Source organism: Musa acuminata, unplaced genomic scaffold (assembly GCF_036884655.1).
Source record: "Musa acuminata AAA Group cultivar baxijiao unplaced genomic scaffold, Cavendish_Baxijiao_AAA HiC_scaffold_1079, whole genome shotgun sequence".
NCBI lineage: Eukaryota > Viridiplantae > Streptophyta > Magnoliopsida > Zingiberales > Musaceae > Musa > Musa acuminata.
In genome coordinates this window covers 1-27572 of record NW_027021293.1, presented here as the reverse complement: position 1 = coordinate 27572, position 27572 = coordinate 1, and the positions used below count along the sequence as shown (strand labels likewise).

The following is a 27572-nucleotide window of genomic DNA, read 5'->3' as shown; positions in this document are numbered from 1 at the left end:
ATGTGTTCGACTCTGGCTACAACAGGGAGACGGGGAGGTCGGCCCTCGAGGGATGAGGCTGGATGGATGGATGGATGGTCATGGTCGTGACCGCCCATTACCATTTCGTAGTGACATCAATGATCATTCCACATAACAACATCCTGATTAGTTGTTTCACGTTGGATACGAAACAAGGTACTTATCATTCCTACTGCTGTCCCATTTTTCGGCATTTTGCTGCTGACTCTATCGATCTATTTACACCTAAATGTGAGCCAAGGTCGATCTGGTGTCTTTCTCTACCCGTGACATAGAACCTTGTTCTCGATTGTAGCACAGCGCTGGATGGATGGATGGATGGTCATGGTCGTGACCGCCCATTACCATTTCGTAGTGACATCAATGATCATTCCACATAACAACATCCTGATTAGTTGTTTCACGTTGGATACGAAACAAGGTACTTATCATTCCTACTGCTGTCCCATTTTTCGGCATTTTGCTGCTGACTCTATCGATCTATTTACACCTAAATGTGAGCCAAGGTCGATCTGGTGTCTTTCTCTACCCGTGACATAGAACCTTGTTCTCGATTGTAGCACAGCGAGCTGACTGCCAAATCTGACACCGGGTTTCTTAATCCCTTCAGGCCATCAAGACCCCAGGCGTCAAGATTTACTCGGACAAGCAAACCTCCGCCTACCTGTTTAATTGACATGACGGCAACCAGCATCAAAATATTGGGTCATCCACGAAACCAGCAACCAGTGTTCGTCGAATGAATCAGAACAAAGCTTAGGATCATAAAACAGGCAACGCTTTCATCATCGTCTCTCCATTACTACTCTCCTGCTTCTGTACACCAACGAATTAAAACGGTCACTCGTTTACTACTTTACTACTACCAGAGTTAGCACTTGTGCTGTCATCAAATTGCCAAGGGTGGCGGAGTTAGTCCTGGGACCAGGAGTTGGGGTCGGGGTGGGCGGAGAAGAAGGCGAGGAGGCCGAGGAGGGGGGCGTTGATGTAGGTGGTGGGCTCCGACTGCTGGAATGCGGGGCGGGCGTCGGGGAAGGCGTCGCTGGTGTTGGTCGGCCCGCCCACCACCGCTCCCACCAGAACGTTGGGGTTGGGCGACGGGCTGAGGTAGTAGGCCGTCCCGGCCTTGCACCCGATCCGCCCCGGGTGCACCTTCACCGACGGCAGCGAGCTCCCCCGGTGGTGGATCCGCCGCGGCCACCGCGCCCCGTACCCCACCATGTACGACATCCCCAGCGGGTTGTCCCCCAGTATGTAGTCCACCTGCGCAACAACGTCAGCCAGCTTTCCATGTGCAGCAGATCGAGCCACGGCCGTGCCGCCACTCACCTGACGTTTGGCCACGCGCTTGAGCGTCACGGGCGAGGCGGAGGCGCCACCGCAGGCCACCCGGCCGCCCGCGTGGCTGAGGTAGTTGGAGTAGGCGAGGAGCAGGAAGGAGAGCGCCGTGACGTGCTGCATGTTGCTCCCTCCGGCCTTGAACAACAGCCCACCTTGCATCGCACATCGAAACAGGAAATGGATCGATCACACGACTCAGTATCAACAGATCAAATAATCCTGTCAGATGATTCAATGGGATGTATCAGCAAACCTGGCGAGTACTGGATTTGTGGATGATCAGATATCCCCGGCAGCAGCGAGCAGATGAAGTTATCCGCGTTTATCCGGAAAGACTCCAAGTAATCATCCTTCCCCATCAAAACTTCCTGCACCAATCGGTAAACAAAGAATTATATGCTGTGTCTCAGCAAAAGAAGGAAGACAAAAGGTCAGAGACAACGGTCAAAATCCTCTGTCAATGACAGCTACAGTCCATGCCATTTCCCGGAGCCCGAGAAGCCACTGGAGATAAGCCGACGCGAGACACGACGAAGACAGAAATTGCAGCTTTCTTAAAAAGGAGAGAGAGAGAGAGAGAGATCCCGTCACCGGCTTGGTGAAATAAATGGGCATACCTTGGAGATGAGGACGTTGATGCCCGCGTGCTTGTTTTCCCAGCCGAACTCGTTGATGCTGTCGCCGGCGTGGAGGATCACCTCGTTCCTCCTGATGTACTCGCGGTAGTTCCGCCTCCGCGAGGCCTTGTGTAGCCACGCCGCGCCCCACAACAGCTCGTCCTGTGGAGGAGCCCACACGCACCACCACCACCTCATCAGAAGCCATTCGTGGAATTTCCTACGGGTGGAATGGCTTTTAGAGAACAGAGAGATGGCGCACCTCGTATCCCGACACGTCGCAGTAGAACGGGCACACCGCGTCATGGAGGCTGCTGCTGTAGGCGCCCCGGTGCTTGTCCGCGAACTCGAACACCTGTTAGAGATTCGTTGGCGCTGACCAAGTGTTCGACAGAGATGAGTGACCGAGAGGAAGCGGGTTCAGGTGAGCTCACGGAGATGGCGCGATCGAGGAGGCGGGCGGAGTAGGCGGGATCGGCGGAGCGGAAGGCGATGGAGGCGGCGGCGAGGGCGGCGGCGGTCTCGCCGGCGATTTCGGAGCCGGGGTGGTCGCGGTCCACCTTGTAGACGGTCCTCGGGGTGTCCATGTCCTCGGGGCGCTCCCAGCAGGAGTGGTCGCGGAAGGCATCGCCGACCTGGACGTACACCACGCAGGGCACGGCGGTGGCCTTGAGAAGGTAGTCCGTCGCCCACCGCACCGCCTTAAGCGCCTCCGCCAAGTGCTGCGGCCCCATGCTCTTCCCGAAGTCGATGACGCTCCAAGCCATCAGCGTCGTGGTGAACGCCATGGGGAAGCCGAACTTGACGTTGTCCCCCGCGTCGTAGTACCCGCCCGTCAGGTCCACCTGCGCCAACCGAGCCACCACCACCACGCACGAGCCTAAACCCCCCACGAAACGAGGCCACACCACGAGATACCGAAAAAAGGTGGCCTTACCCCGTCGGCGGCGCCGTCGTGGAGTCCTGAGTCCCGGCGCCAGGTGAGGCGCTGGTCGTGTGGTAGCTTGCCGGAGCGCTGCCCCTCGAAGAAAATAATGCTCTTGCGGAGAGCATCGCCGTAGTCATGCGCGGCTGCGGACGGCCGTAGCACCGCCAGAAGGAAGGCCAGCAACGGCCAGAACAGCCGCGGCGAGGACACCATCTTCACCACAAAACCCTTGTATTATTATCAGCTTTCCTCTACCGATCTCATGGCCACCGGTGGAGCTCGGAATAAATAGAGGGAGGAAGACGGGGGAGGAGGACGTTGGCGAGCAAGCAGCAACGGGCAATGGGACGGCATACGCCGCTGAGATAATGGACCAACGAGAGAGAGCCACGTGGGAATACGGAGGGCCCTTTTGCGGCGCGGCGATCGATGTGAGGTGGTTGATGGCGCGTGGGGTCGGGTGGATTGACCGCGACCGGTTTGATCGGACCGGCCACACGCGATCCGGTCGGAAACGGAGCTTCACGTGACGGGGAGTTAATGGACTGCGAGTCTGCGCCGTATGATGGTAATAATGTGACCGTTGGTAGCGATGGTTGGGTGACGTGGGTCGCCGGGCGAGGAGGGAAGAGGGAAGAGGGAGAGGAAAAGAGCCGTTAGTTTCGGAGGTCAGACGACGAGCCTACGGAGGGAGGGAGGGAGGGAGGGGGGAAGGAGTCGATAAAGGCCGTGTCTCTTTTGGAAGGCACGGCTTTTTGTCCCGTGGATTTGGGTGGGCCATCGTGGATTGCGATGGAAACATGCGCTTTATTGGATAGAGAAGGTGGAGGGGGACCGAGATACGTGGCAATCATGTCCGAGCGTGCAGTCGCTCGGACAAATATCTCAGTAGACAGTACACGATACGTAGCAATGGGGGAATATACTATTCATTTCTTTTTCTGTTAACACAGGCATAGCATAATACGATCCAATTTGCTCACATGAATAATACTCATTTAAATCAAATCCACCCTGAAAGCCCATCAAACCATTATATTCGTATAAGTTGGCCACCCAACGAATGCCCGATCCATCTATCGTAGATCAAGTTGAGCTCGGACTTGTATACGGTCCGCTTTCGTGTAGGTAGGTGATGAGCTTTGTATTTATTGTTCGAGGTTTGAGGCCTTTAAATGCGTAAAATAGTTCAAATATTTGTGCGTGGCTGAGATTTAAGGTTCTTTATTATTAGGCAATGGTCAAAATGGTGTGGGACCCACAAAGGGGACGGTGTGCCAGGCCGACGGGGGCCCATCTGGCTTTAGGCTATCAAAAGGGCCAGGCCGTTCGTGTCTATATCCAGTCGCCCTAACGCTTAGCCATTAAGCTTTGCCCCGGTTTCTGCTCTCTCCCTAAAGCCCTAGCAACCCCCGTACCCGCTCGAATCCGTCCAAGTTTCGGTTTCCAAGTTCGATCCCCAGGAGGCCGAGGCCGAGTAGAGAGCCGGAATCATTATCGCTCTCCGATATCTAACCCTATAAATCTCATCCGCCGCTCCCCGGTGAATTCGCCCGAGTTCTCCCTCCTTTCTTTGTGTGCCGACCCTTCTGATGATCTTTTTCTGAGCGAGCTGGGGAGGACTTCGTAGTGGTTTTGAGGTATTTTTTTGTTCTATCTTGTGGTTTTTTTCCTTCGTAAGCCCCTAAATCGTCTCTTTGATCTTTCACGTGGTTTTTTACTTGGTGTTTCTTCCGATTGATCTTTTCTGCGGGTTAACTCGTTGCTAGTATGATGTGATTATGAGCCCTGAATTATTCAGTTTTGGGTACGGGTCCATTCCGGGCATATCATGGTGCCAGAAGGGGCGAGGGAAGAAGATGAGAAGGTAGAGGAATAGGAGGAGGAGAAATACCAGGAGGTCCGGCATGACCGTGTGGCTGCGTGCTCGCGCTCGTATACCCTAAATTGACTGGTTAAAACGAAAACTGGACCGCCCCTTTTTGGGCAGTTCATATCCCGGTCCACTGGCAGACTGATAAGCACCGGGCGATATGTACCGGTCCCCCCAGTTTGTTGAACAATGCCTGACAATATGTTTTTCTGTTGTTGGATCAGAGTAGCTAACTATTTGCAGGTGTTTTCTTGGGTTCTGGTTGTTTCTTTTTTTCGCTTTGGTCTTTGTTTTGTGATAGATTTAAACAGATTGCTTTAGTTGTTGTGCAGTTAATTTTTTGGCGTCTGGTGTTGGGTGTTGAAGGCTGGGCTTTTAGTGTTTTGATGGTCGATATGCTTTTTCATTAGGGACGATTTTGCAGTGTGACTATAGTTATTAAACACACAGTAAGAATATGGTGAGAATTACCCAACCTTTGAAATAGTAGTAATTATCCATTTTACACAATGAAGGTGGCTTGTCATGGGTTGTCCGGCACTTTTTGAAGTTTACATGTTTTATTTCTATTATATTTCTATCATATTACAAACATGAAGTCAATTTTGTGTAAATTTTGGTCATTCAGAGTAACGAGATCCTCCAATTTGATGATTCTTTGTTTATGAGAATTTAATATAGTATGTTGAATGACTATGATAATATCTAGATATAATTCTCGTAATGATGGTTGATCTATCAAATTGCTTGGTGTGGGTTGTTTCTTAAAATATTTTTCTTTTAATCTCGATTGTGTATGCAAATTTTATTAAGTCATGGCATTTTTGGAAATGGACATTGGTGTTTCAAGAATATTACACCAACTATGCACTGTATTAAATAAGCTTGGTAACTACATTATCCTGTGGAAGAAAGATTTAATGTTTTTTCCTTGAATTGAATGTTTTTATGGGGTATGGATAGTGTTATTACCTATTATATGCTAATGTTCTATTAGACAGTTGCTTTGATTTCGTCAAGGATTGGTGCTATTGTGGAGAATATGATGCACATTCTGCTTATGTGTTAATTGGGTTTCCACAAGACAATTTGGGGCATCTGGTTTTTTATTTTTATTTTTAATGTTAATCAAACAATAACAATATCGTGCCACCACATTTTTCCCCTAAAATTGATGATACCTAAGTGTTGTTTTCTCCTCTTCATAAACAACAAAGTTCATAAACAACATTGTGCCTTCACCACTTGCTATTTTCAGAAAGAAAAAAAAGGATTCCCTACTGGTGAAACCACAAGACCATATGATCTGCAGTTAGAGCCGAAGGGAGCAGATCCCTCAAGGAAGCAAACTCTATTGGGAAATAACAATATATTTAGCTGTGTTCAATGCTAAATGCAGACAAATCTCCTTCCAAAGTTCACATTCAACAATTAAAGCAAAGTTCCATTCTCCTACTATCGTGAGGAACGACAAAAACAAAGTTAATTGGCAAAAAGATTGGCAATAGAGAAAGACATCAAATGAATAGGTCAGAAGCCCACAAATGCCTCAAGATATCGCGATAAATCAACTAAAATAACCTACAACAAGAAGCACAAATTTTTTTGTCTGTATGCAGTGATTTAAATAGGTGCTCGCCTAAGTGCTCGGGCGAGACGAGGACTGAGTGCCTTGTGTGTGGACCAAGTGGTGCGCTTCAAGGAGGCACCGCCTGGGCACTCGCCCGAACCGAGGTGTTGGGCGCTTCGAGCGAGCTTTGAGTGTGCTATTAGACCTTGTAAGGCCAAGTGTCTGAGTCATGCCTTAATTTTTATTGTTATGATCACTTCGAAGGATTGCCAGGGAGATTTTGCAATTATTGACACAATCAAATTTCATAAAGCCATCTAGAGCATCTGATTGTTAAGACTTTTAAAATGTCTACACTACAGTTCTTTAGTTTGTAGTTCTGATTAGTTTACACTTTTTATTTCCTACTTAGGTTTTTATTTGCAATGGTTTTTGTCTATAAGATATTTCTTTCTTATGGTAACCATAATGTTTTCTATTTCTGGGCCTTTTTTTTAATGGACAGATCGAAAGAATATAATTTGGTTTTTTTTATTACAGGTCTTGGTTATCATCTCAGCAATTTCCTAATCATTGTCGAATGGCTACATCTTTGGATATGTCACTGGATGATCTCATTAAAAACCGAACTGGTAGTCAAAGGGGGAGAGGGCGAGGCCCAGGGCGGGGCCGTGGACGTGGTGGTAGCTTTCGTGGAAGGGGAATGGGGATGCTTCATCAAGGCTCTCTCAGGGTTAACAGTCGGCCATCTCCATACAAGATTGCCAAGGCAAGCCCAAAACTGTTGCTTTTTTATGCATACCTTCAAGAATCTGAATCATTAGAAACCAAGACACGAAGGGCTGGATATCAGAACTTTTTACATGGAGAGGCTCATACACAGCATTCAGATTATATTACTTTTTGGTGCTTAATTCATTAATGAAGGATTTAAAGGGGAGAATTTCAAGGGATCTGTTGCTAAATTTGGAACTTCATATCTTCGACAGTCAAGCCCTCAATTTGTATGCTAGTTCATGGGGTCGTTTTTTGTGGAAGTGCTTAAGGGCTCGTACTTTGGAACTGGAGCTCTCACCAGTAACTTATGGTCAGCATATGATATTGGTGGAATTCTCTACTTCCGGTTATGTGCTATTTTGGTGGAATTCTCATCGTAAACTCTTATCTACATGCTTTATATGCTATTTGATTTGTTCTATATTGGTAAAAAGTGCTTTTCCAACTGCAGAATTTGCTGCTGTTGATATTTATTATAAGAACGTATCTTCATTCTTATATTAGACTTACTATGCACAGTGAACTTTTTATTTTTTTTGTGATTATGTGCTAACACATCTGTTCCATGATCTGGATCTTTGGTTGCAATTTCATCAGTCCTTCAGCAGAACAAAGGATATGATATGGAGACATGATCTATTTGATGATAGCATGGTAGCTGCAGGCATTTCAGGAATTGAAACTGGTACAAAACTTTACATCTCGAATTTAGATTATGGGGTCTCCAATGAAGATATAAGGGTGAGTTGAATCCTTAAGTTAACCAAGTTATACTATCTTTTGGTCATATATTCTTTTTATTTAATCAAATTTTAATCCTACTACAGGAGTTGTTCTCTGAAGTTGGTGACCTCAAGCGATTTGCAGTTCATTACGATAGGACTGGTCGCCCAAGTGTGAGTAGCTTGTCTTTTTCTAATACAACCAGCATATTGTTCTTTTATTCTTTGTGCAAGATTGACTGTTGCATATAAAGCATACAAAATTCTTTATTGCATCTTATCTTCTTCTTTTTTTTGCTTTAGGAAATAGAAAGTGTAATTTTATATTCAGCATGAATGAGTTTTCTTACCATGACTTCTTAAGATCGAAGCATGGGAGAATTGCCTTGCCCTTTTTAACTTAAGGGGAACTAATAAAATCTAGAAAATGATTGTTTTTTATGGCTGTTATATTTTCAGCTGTTATTTTGAATGCCATTGTTTATCTATGTTGTTTATGTATTTGTATGGGAGGAAGTATGGTTATTATATTGAACACTCGGACGTTTTTGTTTATAATCACAAAAAAAAAGAAAAAAAAATGTCAGTCCACATGATGGGTCAAGAAATGTGTCTGTTCAAACTTATACCAAGCAGCCATTGTCAACATGGTCGAAAAAAGTATTAAAGAAGTTACTAGCAGTAAGCTGCCCAGGGTTATATTTTACTTTTTTTTCATGCCATTGATGTATAAAGATATCACAACTGGACATGCTCTAATTGTAAAAGTTAAAATTTAACTGATAAGTTATGTAGCAAACATGACCTTATAAGTTCACATTAAATTCAACTGAGATTTCAATAATGAAAAAGCCCATCAGGATTGTTTTTATAGGTAAATCCTAAAACTTAACATGGAAACATAGGAACAGTGATAAGTTATGTGAACATCATAATCTTATGTGAACAGCATAATCTTTAACACATGAACAGTTTGCATGCTTGACGCAGAAACCATTTACATTGGTGTAGTGGCAAGGTTGTACAATATTGTTCTTTGTGATTCAGTTGACTCTTCAGAGGAATGATTGTGCTATGTTGCCCTTTAAACTTGGATACAATTCCTTAAGGGGATTGTTGTTGCTGTGGATGATACAAGGGAATAGTCTGTTGTAGAAGCCTCTCTTTGTCTCTTGCATTTAGTTGATTGAAATCTTAATTTTGTTTACAGGGTTCAGCAGAAGTGGTGTATACAAGAAGAAGTGATGCCATGGCTGCTTTAAAGCGATATAACAATGTGCAGCTGGATGGGAAACCCATGAAAATAGAAGTTATAGGCACTAATCTAGGCTTGCCTATCACTCCTCGTGTGAATGTTCTTGGCGGTCCAAATGGTAGAGGAAAAAGGACAGTTGTTATGACGTACGTGATTCTCTTCTGTTATTTATCTTTTTGCTTACTGATTTGTGTCAATGTCTTGAACTGATGTCTTTGTATATTTGTTACTTAATGAGTCTTACCTAATTTTTTTTCTATAGATTAATTCTGGTTATGTGAAAAATTTGATTGTGGAGTGTGCTGTGTCAGGGATTTCAGTGTTGTTTTTCTTCTCTTCTTTATCAGAAATCACCTCATGTTTACTTGGTAGTTTGTAACACGTAGGTCTTCTCCTTTCTTATTGGACTCCAACTTTGTAACTCATAGGTCTTCGTATATTTGTTACTTAATGAGTCTTACCTAATTTTTTTTCTATAGGTTAATTCTGGTTATGTGAAAAAATTGATTGTGGAGTGTGCTGTGTCTGGGATTTCAGTGTTGTTTTTCTTCTCTTCTTTATCAGAAATCACCTCATGTTTACTTGGTAGTTTGTAACACGTAGGTCTTCTCCTCTCTTATTGGACTCCAACTTTGTTTACCATGTTTGGGTAGTATAGTGCATTGAATTATTACATTGTGTGTGTTTGTGTGTTTGCGTGCAGGTTGATATATGTTTTTTTTTCCTAAGGATATATTTTTAGATGTTTTCTTAAACTGTAAAATTTTATGATGTTTTAATTAGATTTGTTTTACATTTTTATTTATTATCTTACCATATATTTGATTTTGGTGTTTGAATGATACCTTTTATCTCAGATGATATTAAAGAATGTCCACACTCCACACACTAATTTTGTAAGCCTATCTTTGAATGGATCATGTCAAAACATTTCATTTCGGTAGAACCTAAACTTCTAGGAACTTCATGAAGTTTAGTTTAAAATTTTGAATGAGGTTTCTTGGATGTCCATAGACATAAATCTTCTTGAGTAGAGAGTATCTTTCACTTACCCAAATTTTGAATGAGGTTTTTTGCTGGAAGCTAACTTTGAGAAACCTTCTTTTCAGTCCACAATTTGTTCGAGGTGGTTCAAGTTCTTTTAATCGTGCCTCTGGGTAAGCTCATAGAAACTCATTTCGTGGTTACCAAAAATTCTTCTTTAATGCTGTTTATATCTACCTTTTAAAGAACCTTATTGAATTTTAACTGGTATTTGCAAACCATCAGTATTTTTTGTGTAATCATGGTAGTTTTATTTGTTTAGTTGTTTCCTCCTAGCTTAAGTCTTTTCTCCTTCTTTGGCACCTACCTCATTTATTGGGTTGATTGCATTATTTGATTGCTGTTTATATCCCTATTAGGCTCATTGTGACATCATTATTTGACTTTAATGCACTTTATAATTTTTTGTTTGTTTGGATGGTTGCTTTTTTCTCTGCCATGAGCATGTAATGAGACTTTTTATGCATGTCTGTATATTGTTTTGCACGTATGGTTTGCTATGTCGTGGATCAGTTTAAGAAACATAATACCCAATCATAAGCCAGGAATTTGATGGTATGTCCTGTTTTGGGTGTTACATTAATTGCACATCAGAGACTTCTCATCTTACAGTGCAACATATCTATTTACAAACTCTTCATATGTGTCACCTTTGGCTCTAAACGTGATGCAGTGGGGTTCAGGTTGAGTTCAGGTGTATTAAAATGGGTTGAGTTAATTTTGTTAAATCGTGTCTAAGTCTAGTCAAGCATGTGTCTAGTATTGTTTTTAATTATTTTTTTATAGGATGATGTGTTTGTCTATTTTCTGGGATTTTATCCAGAATTTTGTTTTTATTTTAGTGAGAGCAATATTCTTTAGTACCATATTAGTTGGTTTTGCTATATTATGTTTGTAATTGTTAGGATTCTTAGACAGTGTTTAGGTTGATTATGAGCAAGGTATGCAATTTCGAATAGTACCGTTCGGTACAAGTGGTACGTATCAGTCCATTAGCTTACCGGTATACGGATCGCCCGTTACCGAACAGAACGATATATATATATATAATCTTTTATATATAAATATATATTTATTAATTTATATATATATATATAAATGAGGCGACGTCGTCCCGCCTGGGAGAAGAGAGGCGACGTCATCGAATTATACATATATATATATATGTATATATATATATGTATATATATATATGTATATATATATATATGTATATATACCGAACGAACGTCGATACTCTAGTACGATACGAAATTGCATACCTTGATTAGGAGCACTCTCAGGCCAAGCAAGAAACCAAACGAAGGAACTACTTTTCAACAATAAGTCGTGATGTTTCAACTATTTGAGATCAACTATATAAATCTGTCATGGGGTTGGAGGAAAGTCTTTTAAGCTCTTCATTTGTCACTCATCTAGCCACACTATTTAAAACCTACTTAGAAATGTAGATGATTCTTCATTTTGTCCTCTATTTGAGCTATGGCAAATAAAAACCCTATTCTTTGTCTTCCGTGGAAATTCCACATTCACTTCAATATTCTGATTTTTGTGACAAATTTTTTGTATATGTTTGCTTTACCTTCAGATCCGTAAAGTATGATTGATCTAACAATCATCTTACAAAATTCTGTTAATCTAAATGACATTATGGTACCCAAAACTCGTGACACCCCTCTCCACTTTAATCATCAATTTTTACTTTATGAATAATATATTCATCAATCTCTTCATCATGTTAAGCAATCAAGCGGAAATACCTGAAATTTCTACTTAATAAAACTTCTCAAATATATATATCTTAACTACATTTTTAGTTCTCTTATTATTACTTTTTCATATATTGTTTCTGTTATTATTGTAGCATAGACAATAACTTAATGTTGGTAACACTTTGTTACCTTTTTTTCATTGAGAATCCTTTAAGAATCAAACTGATTATATCCTTTATCTAAGTAGTAGTCCATCTTTAGAAAAACAATGAATGAACTTGATATTTCATATTAAAACTGTGTTTTTATGGCCTGGCATTCAGAAGAACATGTTTTCTCATACGGCTCCAATCAAGAGGATTCTTCCCCACTGATCTAGAATGCAGGAAGCTGAACTTACCATATGATACTGCAAACATATATTTGCTTTCTACAATTTTAAACAAGAATAAGATCAATTACTTCATGGTTCATTGTTTGCATCACAAGATATATTTATGGAAACCTATCGTTCTGAGCATTGGTACAAGAGATGGGATCCTTGTGTCAAGCTGTGTCTTAAAATCTTTTAACTTTTGCATAATTCCCTAACCTTTTTCTGCAACATCTCCACTATTTTTCTGCAACCAACAATTGAAAATGCCTGGTTTCTTAGTGTGCATCATTTAATTTACTCAGTCTTAAGCTATATCATCTTGTCTCTCTTGCATCGAATGGAGAATCTCAAGAATTCAGTAAGTTAGATAACATAGAGCACATAGTCACTAGATAATCGGCCCAACAAATTGCTGTCATTTCCTAGGATCTTCATCCAATTGCAATAATTTCTTATTTATGCCCAGGTGAGTGCCATAGTCTGATCCACCCATGCAAATTTCTGTTATTTTTTAGGAAATTCATCACTTGTAATGATTTCAGTTGTCTATTGTACTAGATCAACCTGTGTTATTTTTATCTGTGTTTCTGTGCTAGCTATTGCATTATCTAAATTTGCCTAATGCACAGGACAAATCGTGGAGGCTTTCAGCGAGGTCGTGGTCGTGGTCGTGGCCGTGGCAGTAGTGTTAGAGGCATTGGTCGTGGCAGTGTTAGAGGCATTGGTCGTGGCCGTGGCAGTGGGAGAATGCAAAACGTTGAGAAGTCAGCAGATGACCTGGATAAGGAGTTGGATACCTATCATGCCGAAGCAATGAACACATCTTAATGCAATCTGGTGCTTGTGCAGAGTGCTTGGATTCCTGCTAAAGGGTGTGATAAAATCGTGAAAGTATCACACTATGGTATTTGGGTTCCAGTCTTTTGGACTGGGCTTATAAAGAACAGACTCCTACTACATATGCGCCGGAACCAGTAGTTCAGATTATTTTCTCTCTCTTGTTGTTGGCATTTCAGAGTGCCCTAGTTGATTGTAGCGAAACTAGTGTGGCTTGCTCCATGGATTTCTGATCCAGTTAAGACTAGTTGACCTGTTTGCCTGTTTGTTGTTACCTCCTAGTATTTCACTGTATGTGGCTTTCCTTGGATGCTTTATTAAAGCCTCTTTCATGTGGGATTGATCGTGGTGAATGTTTTCCATTTCCAAAGCAGCCTTTTTTGAAGCTCATATTGTTCTCTCCCCCGGTCTTTTCTTTTTCTTTTTGCGATGCAGAATGGGGGAGGTAAGTAAGTGATCTCGTTGATCCAATCAATGTTTCTTCCATGTTTTTTGTGTAGTAATGACTGCGACTTTCTCTAGTATTACATTTGATTTCCAAGTTACCATCGATCTCAATAGCCCCTTAGGCTGTAGAACGATGACCCATTCCTGAGACGAGTTTAAGCAGCACTTACACAGCGTGGTTGTTGATCGATCGAGTTCGTCGTGGAAGACGTCCGATTGCTTCCAGAACATTGTCACATCTTTGATGCTGAGGTGTTTAACCATCTAGATGCATACAAGTACGGCAAAGAAATCCAAAACGGTAGCTCAAACCCCTCTCGGCCTTTATTGCAGACTTTCTCAACTCACCGGTGATGCCTTTTGTTGTCGAAGCTGCTTTCTCGGCTTCGACCTCTGATTCTTTTCGAGAGGGTTCCGTTTGACCTTTGAATGCAAAATAATGGGAACGTTCACTGCCACATAATGTATATGATCAACTCGGTCTCGCCACTGTTTTTTTCCTGTCGCATTCCCTCGGAACGTCGCTGTTACGTTAACCGCGTGGTCTCCCCACCCTTTTTATTTGCTGCCCTCTCACTTTCAACACGCTACAATATCTACCATATTATACAAGTAGAACCGAAAAGAAACAATATATCATCATCCTCTGTATGCATGCCATAAGTAGCTAACGATGCATTACTAATATTTGCATCAAAAAACCTATTCATTATGTAGGTACAGTAATTTCAAAGTGGATCCACATACTATCTATCAAGTTGATCAAATCTGATCTATTTGGGTTGCATCAAATGTGACCAAAAAAATGAAACTGAGTGGAGCTATGATTATTATAACTCATACAGATTGGATTCTTCGCTCCAGCTTTAATATGATACATGCAAGTTTCTTAGTAATTAATTTTTACGCATTTGGCATTATAAGTTTTAGTGCGCCATATCTACATAAACAACCATCTTAAATGGTAAGATCTATCTATCTATCTATCTTTCATACATACCTGTTTTCTTAACTCATCCAAGAAAACTCAGGTTAACAACTTCTAACTATAGGTTAATATAGAGTGTTTGGGTGTAAAAGCATAGATATTTTACGTGACTGGATTGGCAAACGTATGACGTCGCAAAAGAAGGGCACGCACGCATGCATGCATGCATGCAACACGGAGGGGAAGGAGAGACGGAGGAAGAAGGGCAAGTTCGAGGAACCTCGGCAGCATTTCCCAATGAGTCTTCTTAGTACGTAAACAACAAGCTGAGTGCTTTATCCTTGATTAATAGCGAGAGTAGCTGATACGGAATTGGTCTCGTCCTCTAAAGTGCAAACGAATGGAAATTTGGTTGATGACGGAGTCAATAACAAATATGTCGGCACGTTGAGAGAGTCTTCGGTCAATCCAATTATTGAGTCACGAAATTGCCACAATCGACAAGATTGTTTAGCGTAATATGATCTTGATAGAGTCAGCTTGGGTTCTCACCGTTGACTTTGACAAGCCGACACGGATTATATATATACATACATATATATATGCATATATATCAATCATCAATAGCATGTGATGTTGTAACACATTCACCGAGTGGTAGATATATCTCGGCCATTTATATCAATCATTTTCATCATAAGATTATGAACTTTTTATCTCTCTCATGCAAAACTTTTCGCATTTCCTTTGTGAAATGGAAATTCGAATGATTTCAATGTTGTGAAGAGAAATATTATTAGTCTGTCATACAAGCCTTGCCATTTGTGTTGATTGGAGTTGCAAGGACTAAAGATGAACTATAATTTACTATAAATTTAAGTGAGAATAATAATTGACTATAGTTAGTTAGTCTCCATAAACTATCATTTAGATATTAGATGATATTCTATTTTATTGTGACTATAAGCGCATCAAAGTTTTCTTTTTGGTATTTATGTTTTTTGTATAATTTTTAAAACTTTTCTAGAATGTTACACTAAATTTGAAATTTTAAATCTGACAAAATATATGCTACACCTAAAAATGATTTTATGCAGAGGAATTTCCCAATCCCATCATGCTGAGCATAATTTCAAGTTTTGGGGTTTTTATTTTTTTATTTTTTATTGTGATAAGTTTAAGATTCGAGTAAATAAGTATGGAAGTAATTAATTGTCAAATAAATGATAAATGCTAAGCATAAGTGCAAGTTTTGGGGGTTTTTGATTGTTAATTTTTATTGTGATAAGTTTAAAATTCAAGTAAATAAGTATGGGAATAATTAATTATCAAATGAAGATAAATGATGAGCAATAAGTGCAAGTTTTGGGGTTTTTTATTGTTAATTTTTATTGTGACAAGTTTAAAATTCAAGGAAATAAGCATGGAAATAATTAATTATCAAATGAAGATAAATGATGTGTTTTGAGGTGTTTTATTTTTATTTTTTATTTTTTGTGATGAGTTTAAAATTCGAGTAAATATGTATGGAAATAATTAATTATCCAAAAAATAAAAAATAAAAAGCATCAACGCGTTTTCATATATTTAATTCGGGACACGTCGATAATGGAAACAGAGGGAAAGAAACCACCGAGAACGAGCCGCTCCCGCGGTGACGAAGACCAAGAATCTTTCTCGTCCCTCCGCCCCCTCCCTGGCTCCTATATATAATCGCCGATCTCCCCATGAACCATCGGTGCCTCCTGCCTTCCCTCCTCTCTCTCTCTCTCTGCTTCCCCCTCTTGGATTGTTCCGTCTCCGGAGGCAGCAGTTGGATGAGAGAAAGAGGCGCCGTCGCGAAGGAGCCGCTTTTGTCGCTCCCCTTTGCCCCACTTCGATCCCAAATACTCCGTCTTCTTCAGTCGCCCAGACCGGGATTCTTTCGAAACGAGACCGCGGCTTGATCCTAATCGATTCGTACACTCCACTAAGGTTCTGGTGAGGAAATTCCAGTGAAAGAATGGTTGAGTTGGTTTCTCGCCGCGGAAGGACGCTGCAGCGGTACAACTCCGGCTGCCGCCTCGTCGCCGGGTGCGTTTTACTTGTCATCTTCTTCTGTTCGCTGTTTTGGTGGCATTTGATGCGACGAGTATGGCGGATTTGACATGAGAATTTGATCTTGATTTCCGAGTCGATGCATTTGTTTTCGCAATCCCGATTAGGGTGAAAAAAGAAGAAGAGATTTTTGAAGCTAAAACCGGAGCTTTTGTGTTCCATCGACCATTGGGTCTAATCATGGATGGGAAGTCTCATCCTCTGTTCTAGCCTTCATTCCTTCACGGATTCTGTGGCTAATTGGCATCAGATTGCAACTGGACTCGAATCAGAATCTTCTTTTTATCTTCTTCGCCTCCATCAATCTCATGTCGCCTTGCGTTTGTGCTACGCAGATGCATTCCCTACAGGTTCAAGAAGATGGACAAGCCATCTTTAGCAGACATCGATCGAGCGATCGAGGTTATGGTCGTAAGCTCTCAAAAGGGACGTGAACTCATGTTCCCAAAGGTACATATACCAACCAAACATGTACATATATCTACCATCTGCATCGTAGAACTGCAATGTTCTAACCCTGAAATGCTTTGTATTCCTTGACAGGGAGGTTGGGAGCTTGACGAAAGCATGCAAGCAGCAGCCTCCAGGGAGGCATTTGAGGAAGCCGGCGTGCGAGGGAAGTTCGAGGTCAGCTCCCGACTCAACACTCTCCTCTCTTTCCATTCATTCTGCAGAAGAGAACACCTGACCGATCACCATGATTCTACAGGGCAAGCTTGGGAAATGGCCTAGCAAGGAGCAAGACAAGATCCACCACATGTTCGCCATGAGAGTCACAGAGGTGCTGCCACAGTGGCCGGAGATGAACGCCCGAGAACGGAAATGGGTAGGTATAGCTAGAAAACATGCAAACCGGACCGGATGCATGCATGCATCCATCCATCATCCTCCTTCACGGATCCCTCCCTGATGTCTTTGTCGATTCCGTGAACCAGGTGAGCGTGGCAGAAGCAAGAGAAGTATGCAAGCATGCATGGATGAGTGAAGCGCTGGATAAACTGCAAGAGCTTCTATCGACTTCAAGCGAGCAAGACAACTGTTCGGCGCAGCACGCACTGACACCACTGACCGAGAACTCCATTCTTTCCTGTACATAGAAACTGCAGGATTCACGATTCTTTATATATCAGCGGAATAAGGCAGGGAAATAGCATCCTCGATTGACTGACTTGTAATAGCAGGATAAAATAGTTGTCTCTTTTGTTCCTTGCCAAATACTTTCTATGCAGTCATCACTCTCTCTCTCTCTCTCTCTCTCTCTCTCTCTCTCTCGTATCAAGAAGTATCTGAAAATATATCATTTGTGCGTAGTGATTGATTAGGACTTCAATTCCCGTTGTTTGTATTTAGTACAGATCGTCTTTTTTTAATATAAAAAGAAGAAGAAAAAAAAGCTAAATTATCTTATTGACGAAACGAAGCAATCCCATCCTTTTCAGCATGAACTAAAAGATTTACATCCGGAGAAAATGAATTCCTCGGAAGATTAGAAAATCTATTGGCCCTAACATGACTGCTCAGCTACTCAATAATATGATTTCCTTCACAGAATATACGCATTGCTTTACAGGCAAATATATAAGGTGAAAAGTGTTTCTAATAATATTCAGAATTCTCCGAGGGGAAGAAAATTGTGTACAAAAAATATTGACCATCGTCTTAAAGACTAATTGGACACAATGAAAATCATCCTCAAAAGTCAAACAAAATCCCTCCGGTATAACTTTTGCTTTATAATAATTATTATTTCGCACGTCAAGATACCTATAACCCAAAAAAATCAATAAAAGGTCGAGCGGTAAAGCCAATAATTTGATATAATAAATTGATAAATTTTTTTTCATTTAATAGGATCCGTTAGGTTTAATGGATTTGATAGTACAATATAAACAAAAAAAAATAGTTTTGAATAATAAAATAATAGAATAATGAGTTAAATTTATAAAAATGATATTATTTGGAGAACTCCATGAAAATGAAATGAAAGAGAGCCTTCCTATATTCAAAAATCATTGAGCCAAAATTCGAAGAAATCAAAGTGTAAACCGAGCCGATCCTTACATACACACCAAAAAGTCAATGAAACAAAACATTGAAATAATAAATGATCAATCGATCTTAAATCAATGTTATAAAAGGCACATAACTTTTGCTCATAGAATCCTAACACTGCAAGCCCATCCGATGTTGACGTCAAGTAACTTCTAACAAAATACCTTCACCGACAGGCATAAGGGGGTGGTTGACAAACACATCACCACCTGTGACTTGCATTAGGAAGGTGCAATAAATGAGATATGTTGACTTTGTAATAGCTATGTCATGACACTCTCATGTCTCGAAAACCAACTATCATTATAGATAGTTTCATCACATCGACACTATTAACTCTGTTAACAAGAGAAAAGTCAAACAAATCTTTAAAAAGTCAAAAGTTCCATCTTCCATTAGATATCAAAATTAGAAACCATACAGAACTCAGCGTATTAGATCACCATTAAAAAAATGGAAGTATCATATCCAATAAATTTTTTTTAAAAAAATCAAATCTAAGTTTTTCCAAATATTTAAGGAAAAACTATCTAAGCCCAATGAGATTTTTCAAGAATCAACCGTATCATATTTAACACTCATGATTTGAAGTAAGATACATGATCATTATCATCATCATCATCATCTTAAACGTGACAAGATTATTAATCCGAAGAAAACTCAAATTGAAGTATTTCTTCCAAATATACTTGTCATAAATAGTATGATGTCCGAATATGATGTTATGTTTGAATACAAGGGTAGGAGAGAATTGTGTGTCTACTTTGCTAGTGATGGGTTACTTCATATGAAAATGAGATGACAATATAAAATCTCAAATTAAATTGATGGAATGAAAAATGATGCTTCTTAAATGATGTTGGCAAATAAAAGAATCACACAGGTTACCCACTCAGCAAAACCATTCGTTCGTGGATGGATTATAACACATGTTTGCTTCATTTCCACACAAATTATCTTAATAACAATAAGTCTATTTTTATATTTTATATTTATTAATCGAAGGAGTAATTAAAAAAATAAAATAACATATTATTACATTATCAACAATAAAAAGCTAATTTTATAAAATACTTTAAGACTATTAATTGTCAATGTGGTCATTAGACTTAGTGTAGCCAAACTTAATTGTCAATTTGTTAATGATACTTTATGATATGTCACAATAATTTTTTTATCTAGGAATAATAAGTACTCTAGTAGTTATACGCATTATAGTATAAAGTATCGAAGAAAAGAGTTTAAAATAATTAATATTAATTAAGAAGTTAAGTTATATTATATTGATTATTGGTCCATCACTTAAGATTTACAATCTAAAGTGTTTAAAAGAATATATTTTTATGATTGTATTTGTTAGTAACACATAAAAGATATATTAATACATGTTTAGTAGACATTATAATTAATATTCTTGTTTACGTAATTAAAATTATTTAATTTTTTTATTCTACTTATATTTATGCATGTACGTATTATGGTTGAATGTGCTAACAAATTATTTTGACAAGATAAATTAAAGAAATTATTTTAGATTACATTAAAAAGACTATTACGGTACATAGAAGGATATATAATATTAATAACATACAATCACTATAACTCCTAAAGTCAAACATAATATGATATTATTATATTTATTAGACTTATTGACCCATTTTATAAAATTTATATAAAAATATTTTGTAAGTTTTAAAAACTAATTAAATAAAATTATTTTTAAATAAATTTTTATTTTATTTTATTTTATTTTTTTTATCTTACTAATTAACAGTCAAGTCGAAGAATATTATATTATGTGACCATATCTAATTAGGTAAGATATATTATAGATATGATTAGATTATAATTACTATGATCGACCAATATAAAGAAATTATAATTATAATATGATTCTTTAGAAGATGATATTAGGACTCTCCTAATTATTTATTCTAGACACTCTACTCTTGTTTATAAAAGGATAGAAACTCCTATGAACTAAATTACTTAATCAGTTATTAAGATATCATAGATCTTTTCTTATCTCTTTTTTATTACTAAGTCATCACGTGATTGTATGAATAATAGGAAGAGGAAAGAAGGTAAATCTAGTTATCTTTACAAATCAATATAATTATAACTCTCGGATCCGATGATAATATACTCGTAAATATGATAAAGATTTTTTGAATGACACCGAAAGATATGTATCATAAATTTAATACGTCATTATTTGATTTTAGATTTTAATATTATTTTTTTATATAATAATAATATATTATAATTTTTATACTTATAGATAATTCCAATCAAGTTTCCTATACAACATACATAAATACCTAAATAGTCATTATTTTCTCATGGTTTAAATGTCGAGCACTAACACAAATGGGTTCCACGTAGACATTCCAACTAGTACACTTTTTTGCGAAAAAAAAAAAAGTGTTCCTTACCTTTCGGTGATCGTAAGATAATTGTTTTCTATAAATTGGGAAGACTTGAAAGGGATAAGAAATGATGCACTTTTTCCATTACCTTTGTTATATCCAACCTTTTTCTTTAGTTTAAAAGCAAAGAAATGAAAGACTTCAATGTTGATTTGGAACACCCAATGACTCATTTCATCGTCTTAAATAAAGAAAGGCTATTGTATCCATTGTAGGACACGTTATGTAGCTTCCATGGCAACTTACCCATGCTCCTTTGGAGTGAAGAGGTTCCTTCCCAATTAAGATGGACCAATCTAGCAAAGGATGTGTCACAAAGTCCTATCTCTAATCTTACCTTGTGATCATTTTTTGCACGTTTATTTATCATCTATAATTAAATAAAATTACAATAATATTGCCCAAATAGTTTGAAATTAATCTTAAAATATATTTTCTAGAAGCATATCTACCAAAACATGTGTTGCTCTGCCATCTAATCCAACTGACAATGGCAACCACATCTTATTTAGAACACTAGAAAAAACTCAAATCAAATAGGCTCAACTAAGAAAAGAAAAAATAACTTTTCATTTGCATCAATGATTATACTATCATCAATCAATCAAATGATCCTGAACCAAATAATTTCTCGGGTTTGGGAAGATGATTTTTTTTAAAAAAAAATAGTATACCTACTTCAAAAATCTTAAAAGAATAAATTAATATTAGTTATCCAATATATATATATATATACTTATAATTGGGCCATAAGAATATTTTACGAGGGTGTTGTTGATATATTCCGGAACATTTCATACGTTATTAATATTCTCCATTTACTCTATGTTCTATTTTTTATAAATCAAATATATTTTGATTAAAATGATATTTAAGACGGTATTCTTGAATCTTTTATATCATTATCATGTCTTGTTTGAAATTATTTATTTTATTTGGGATATATTTATTATTTATTAAATAATTTTAATTTATTTTATTATTATATAAAATTTTAAATTATTTAGAATTATGGATAAATCTAATATTGATTGTTATGTCATCGAAGATTGACGTGATGTGAATGGTGACTTCCAATTGTAATGATCGCAAGATAAAACTGAAACGGTCCCACCGTAAGCCGCCCATTCATTGTATCTTCGTGCTGCTACAGTTCGACTCTCGACTTGCCCTCCGCAATAATAAAAATGCACTTTTTTTACCATAAAATAGGACCAATAGATTCCTTCCATGTCCTCCTCCACCGAAACCCGTGGATAGGACACCTCTCTCTCTCTCTCTCTCTCTCTCTCTCTCTGCAATTGATGTAGTGTGTGGGAGTAGACTTCCGGTAGGCGGAGACTCACTCGAACTGGTGATGGATCTATGGCTCGGATCGCACCAGGCCTTCTTCGCCGCTGTCCGATCGGGTGATGTCGACGCCGTCCGGTGCCTCGTCGAGGAGCTCGACCCCGCTGCCGCGGCCGCCCTGGCGACGGCCCAGACGGAGGCGGGAGAGACACCGCTCTACATCGCGGCGGAGAACAACTCCGAGGAGCTCTTCCGCTACCTCCTCCGCTTCTATGACTTCGAGGCCGCCGCCATCCGCTCCCGCGTCGACCTCGACGCCTTCCACGTCGCCGCCAAGCTCGGGCATGTGGGTGAGCCCCCGCCCCCACTGGTTTTTGCTGTCGATCTCGTCCTCTTTTGATCGGTTTCTCGTTTCCATGAGAGGGAAAGCCAGATGCATTATCTATGAAAAAAAATTGAAACTTGCAAGCATTAAAGGTGAAGAACTTGATTTTTTGGAAGTCGATTAATCAAAATGTTTTGTCGATTGTGTTAATCTGTGCGGCTGATGGGCTTTTCGAAGCGAGCAGAAGTCGGTAATGATCTTCTTTGGGGTACTTGTGAGTCTGCGATTCGATTTCTAACGCAAGTTTTAATAGATGAATGAGACGATGGATCAAAATTCACCCTTTTAGATTCATGGGTGAGTGAGCTTTTGACTTCAATCGGCAGAAATTTTGACTTGTTTTGAGATGTATGTCCATTTCCTTAGTCAATAACCAACACTCCCCCAATTGGCAGGGGCCTCTTGCCTGGGCTGCTCTTTTTCAAAGGCAATTTGCAGATGGATGAATTAATTGGAATCCTGAAGAATGCTAAAATGGGGTTTACATTTCGATCTTTGATGATCTAGGGAAATTCGTACTTGTGGATGTTGCTTGATACAATCTCATGTGTTTGCTATATTCTGGATCTTGTATTATGCAATCAGGAAGGCCATCAAATTTTCTAGGACAGCTGTTTTTTTTAGATTAAGCTGACTTGTAAGTAATCCAAATGTGACGAAACATAAGTCATCAGACTTGACTTTAATGGAATATTATGACATCAATGATAGAAGAAAACCTTCACTTTGTATGTAGATTGTTGCATGTGCAAGTTTAGATTTTTCTTTTTTTTTGCAAAACTGAACTAGCAAAAATTGGTTGCTTTTCTTAGATCTGCCGCCGTTAACATTTATCGCTGGTCCAACTATCCAGAATTCTGAGTTATTTATCATGATCTGGACTCAATCATGTCATTTCCATTCACCAATTCACATCATGGGTGTCGGTTGTACTGGTAGGATGGGTTGGACATGCAGTACATCAAAGCTTTGCTGCTCGATATACTTTTTTTTCAGAATCTCGACCGGTCATTCTTTTTTTTCTACAGGGATTGCGAAAGAACTTCTCAGCCTGTGGCCTGCTTTCTGCAGAGTATGTAATTCATCAAATACTAGTGCCCTTTACTCAGCTGCGGTCATGGATCATTTGGACGTGGTGAATTCCATTTTGGATGTGGATGAGAGCTCAGCAAGAATTGTGAGGAAGAATGGGAAAACGGCATTGCATACTGCTGCTAGAGTTGGTTATTATCAAATCGTGAAAGCACTTCTACAGAGAGATCCAGGGATAGTCTCTATAATAGACAAGAAAGGCCAGACTGCACTACATATGGCTGTCAAAGGTCGCAGTCTTGATGTTGTGGAGGCGTTATTGCAAACTGATATTGCTATTCTCAATATGCGTGACAAGAAGGGGAACACAGCTTTGCACATAGCGACCAGGAAATGGCGCCCACAGGTATAGAAATACTAGCTCTGTTCCACTTGTAATATTAGTAATAGTGACAAATGTGTATAAAGATTTTGTTGCAAAATTGTTTATCACAGACTATATTTTTTCCTTTTTACTTGATTGATCAGAAAGACTTTTGACCTTGTGAAGCTTTCACCAATAGCAGTCAAATGCAGGTTAAAAATGTTTTAACAATAGCGATTTTAATGTTTTCTCTTTGGTTAGACATCACGCTACTTCTTTCCCATGAATCCTTGAGGCATAACTTGACATTAAGACGACCAACTAATTTTTGTTGCTGACTCTTTCACAATATATGGTAGTATATTCTTCTTTTAAATACGATGGAGTTAGGTCTACCATTGTATAGTGTATAACCACTCAATTCTTTATGCTCGGTGTACGAGTAACATTAGTATCAGCACTTGGACCATTCAGTAACATTTTGTAGTAGATTCATATTGACGTTGACTTTCAGTCACTGGACTTTGAAATTATATTTTACTGCAGTGTAATGACCTTTTGGATTCATGACTTCTAGTTTGCTCTTTCCGATGGCTTCCATGGTCCGAGTGACACCAAGCTCAGGGTTGCATTATTGTTATCTTGACTCAACTTTAAAGTGAAACTTTTGTTATTGAGTGGATCGTGTTGCTGTCATATTTCTCTTTTCTTGCAGATGGTACGACTTCTTTTGTGCTATGAGTCTATCGAGGTCAATGCCATCAATAATCAGAATGAAACCGCAATGGACTTGGCCGAAAAGATCCCATATGGTGAATCTCAAATGGATATTTTGGAGAGCCTATCAGAGGCAGGTGCCAAGCATTCAAGGAATATTGGCAAAGATGATGATGAGCTGCGGAGAACTGTCAGTGACATAAAGCATGACGTCCATACACAGTTCATACAGAATGCTAAAACAAATAAACGAATGTCCGGGATCGCAAAAGAGCTCAGGAAACTGCACCGTGAAGCTGTTCAGAATACCATCAATTCAGTGACAATGGTAGCAGTTCTGATTGCATCCATTGCGTTCATGGCCATATTCAATTTGCCCGGTCAGTATCTCCAAGATGGTGGAGAAGTTGGCAAGGCTTATATAGCTGATGTAAGGGGGTTCCGTGTGTTCTGCCTCTTGAATGCCACTGCTCTCTTTATTTCTCTTGCTGTCGTTGTGGTACAGATCACTTTGGTTGCATGGGAAACCCGTGCTCAAAAGCAGGTTGTTTCGGTAGTAAACAAGCTCATGTGGACTGCCTGTCTCAGCACTTGCTCGGCTTTTCTCTCATTAGCTTATGTGGTTGTGGGGAAGCAAGCATCATGGATGGCTACGACAATAACAGCAGTTGGAGGTCCTATCATGGTGGGAACTCTGTTGACCATGAGTTATCTTGTACTTCGACAGCGTTTCAGGATTGGTGAAGACTCTCAAAGGCGTATCAAGAGGGCCAGCGGCAGCAAGTCCTTCTCCTGGTCTCTTTATTCTGGTTATTCAGATCCAGATGTGTTTTCTGATAATGAGAAGAAAATATATGCTCTGTAGGTATGACCATTATAACGTATAGCATCCACAAAGTCCAGCTACTCCTATCTTTGTAAATAATTATGGAACTTATCACTCGTTTGGCAGCTTGGATAAGAAGTGTTCTTTAAGCTTTGTTCTTCGATAAGGATAACGAAGGGGTGAAAGTTATGCAATCTGTGTAAGAACTATAAAGTCTAGCAATGAACGGTAGTCGATATGAGTTAATGTACCCTGTTTTTTGTCAATTAGATAATAACAGGCTGGAGATATGAATTGCTACTCCCTCCTTGTCATCATTAGAATGAGCTTCCAGTTGTACAGTTGGTCTGAGTGAGATATTTTAACCTCAAATTGGCTTATATTAGGTCTGAGTGAGATATTTTAACCTCAAAGGTTGAATCAAAGAGTCTGTTCTACAGAAGGTTCTTAAATGATTGAACTCAACAAAATGGCAAGTAATGCTGGATTCAGATGTTGAAACCTACCTGGATATGTTGCTTCAACTTGTTTTCAAGTCCATTTTTGCTGGCCTTGGACATGGTAATCTGACACCTTTGGCTGAGACACAACTCTTCTGGTGTGTCATTTGTTGCATTTTGCAAGTACAAATATTCCCTTTGTTTCCTTGTTCAGTGAGGATTGAATGATTAAGTCAAAGTCTGAGACAGGTTGGATGATGCTGAATGTTCTACATGTAGTTATGCTTGTTACTTAGATTTGAATCTTGCCTGATGTTAATAGTTAATAAAGGGATCGAATTGATTCAGTTTCCTTCCAGTATCACCTTCTTAGATGGGAATGGCAATTTCACTACTGAAGAGTTGGAGCACAAACTATACTGAAATAAAATTAAAATATCTCCAGCATAAGATAATAGCATTCAAGTAGAATTCAAGGATTGTGTGGTTGAAGTAAAGGAATGCTGATTTATGTCATGACAAGCTGACAAATAGAATAAGGACAGAATTTTTTTGTTTCTTCCATTAATACCAATAGAGAGAGAGAGAAAAAAAAATAACTATTTTGGCTACTATATCTTTATCTTTGACTTTTCTCAAACTAAAAGCTAATACAAACAACAATATTACGTTGCACTTAGTTATCAGAAAAAATAATTTTTTTTTTGTTGATAATTATTATCGAATGGTTTTCTTATTGATAATTATTATTAAATTTAATGATGTTAAGTTAAGATTTGATTATCTGATATGAATGCTGATTTAGAACCAATCGAGATTAGCTGCTTGTCGATTTTGATTGTGCTAAACCTTGTAAAACTGTATTGTTGATCATTTTTAATTATTCTAATTTAATATTTAAATTAGTTTTGAGCTTAGATTATTCGATTTATATTTTCTAATATATTATTAAGAGTATTTAATATCATAGATTAAGAATATTTAATGTATTGTTAAGATGTCGATCACTTGATACTACTAAAATCTTAAGAGCAAAACCCCGCACACCGACCCACCGTAGCTAAAGCAGCCGTTCGATATATGATCTCCTTTGCTTTCCCATTGGCAAACACGGTCATCGTCTCCTCGAGGGACTCGACGTTGCTTCGTGCCCCCTCTCTCTTTCTTCGCCTCGGAAGCTCTCCTTCGAATGGAACCTTCTCCTCTGCTGGCTGAGGATGCAGTCGTCGGTCGCCCTCCACCGCCATCCCACGACGGCTGTCGGAACCCTGACGCCGGCTCCTCCGACGGGACCGGCGCCCTGCTTCTGGTCTTGGGATACCTCCGGCTGCCGGAGCTGCTGGCCTTCCAGAGGGTCTCGCGATTTTTCAGGGACGCAGTTGCCGGAGACGGCCTGCTGTGGCGGCGCGTCGCCGTTCAGAGTCCGTTGAGCGGGCGGCTCACCGATGACGCCCTCCTGCGCATAACGTCGAGGGCTGAAGGAAAGTTGGAA

At 39.5% G+C, this 27572-nt stretch overlaps 4 protein-coding genes and 1 long non-coding RNA gene across 10 annotated transcripts; 4 read left to right on the top strand and 1 right to left on the bottom strand.

Moving 5' to 3' along the window:
• Window positions 1-761: 761 nt before the first annotated feature.
• On the bottom strand, window positions 762-3171 carry LOC135666298 (endoglucanase 6-like). 2 transcript variants are annotated; one of them, XM_065177875.1, is made up of 7 exons: window positions 2866-3171; window positions 2414-2824; window positions 2242-2334; window positions 1980-2141; window positions 1616-1730; window positions 1351-1514; window positions 762-1284 (listed from the first exon to the last, which is right to left on the bottom strand). In XM_065177875.1, the coding sequence occupies exons 1-7, from the start codon at window positions 3118-3120 to the stop codon at window positions 934-936; spliced, it is 1551 nt and encodes a 516-aa protein (XP_065033947.1). In that variant the 5' UTR covers window positions 3121-3171; the 3' UTR covers window positions 762-933. The 2 variants fall into 2 exon arrangements, with proteins under 2 accessions (XP_065033947.1, XP_065033946.1); XM_065177874.1 differs by having other exon boundaries at window positions 2917-3170.
• Window positions 3172-4248: 1077 nt separating this feature from the next.
• LOC103984057 (THO complex subunit 4D) lies at window positions 4249-13426 on the top strand. 4 transcript variants are annotated; one of them, XM_009401463.3, is made up of 7 exons: window positions 4250-4547; window positions 6891-7119; window positions 7725-7868; window positions 7955-8023; window positions 9060-9250; window positions 10214-10261; window positions 12866-13426. In XM_009401463.3, exons 2-7 carry the CDS (start codon window positions 6931-6933, stop codon window positions 13062-13064), a joined length of 840 nt encoding a protein of 279 aa, XP_009399738.2. In that variant the 5' UTR covers window positions 4250-4547; window positions 6891-6930; the 3' UTR covers window positions 13065-13426. The 4 variants fall into 4 exon arrangements, with proteins under 4 accessions (XP_065033949.1, XP_009399738.2, XP_018681863.2 ...); XM_065177877.1 differs by lacking the exon at window positions 10214-10261 and having other exon boundaries at window positions 4249-4547; XM_018826318.2 differs by lacking the exons at window positions 4250-4547; window positions 6891-7119 and adding an exon at window positions 7283-7437.
• A 2754-nt stretch (window positions 13427-16180) lies between these two features.
• LOC135666294 (nudix hydrolase 17, mitochondrial-like) lies at window positions 16181-17791 on the top strand. Its single transcript, XM_065177870.1, has 5 exons — window positions 16181-16521; window positions 16881-16995; window positions 17089-17172; window positions 17255-17371; window positions 17481-17791. Exons 1-5 carry the CDS (start codon window positions 16451-16453, stop codon window positions 17640-17642), a joined length of 549 nt encoding a protein of 182 aa, XP_065033942.1. The 5' UTR covers window positions 16181-16450; the 3' UTR covers window positions 17643-17791.
• Window positions 17792-22256: 4465 nt separating this feature from the next.
• LOC135666295 (ankyrin repeat-containing protein At2g01680-like) lies at window positions 22257-25943 on the top strand. 2 transcript variants are annotated; one of them, XM_065177871.1, is made up of 4 exons: window positions 22257-22666; window positions 23514-23636; window positions 23730-24139; window positions 24813-25943. In XM_065177871.1, the coding sequence occupies exons 1-4, from the start codon at window positions 22384-22386 to the stop codon at window positions 25677-25679; spliced, it is 1683 nt and encodes a 560-aa protein (XP_065033943.1). In that variant the 5' UTR covers window positions 22257-22383; the 3' UTR covers window positions 25680-25943. The 2 variants fall into 2 exon arrangements, with proteins under 2 accessions (XP_065033943.1, XP_065033944.1); XM_065177872.1 differs by lacking the exon at window positions 23514-23636 and having other exon boundaries at window positions 22259-22666.
• LOC135666296 (uncharacterized) lies at window positions 22673-23432 on the top strand. Its single transcript, XR_010509732.1, has 2 exons — window positions 22673-22998; window positions 23097-23432. It is a non-coding gene; the product is annotated as an uncharacterized LOC135666296 (long non-coding RNA).
• Window positions 25944-27572: the final 1629 nt, after the last annotated feature.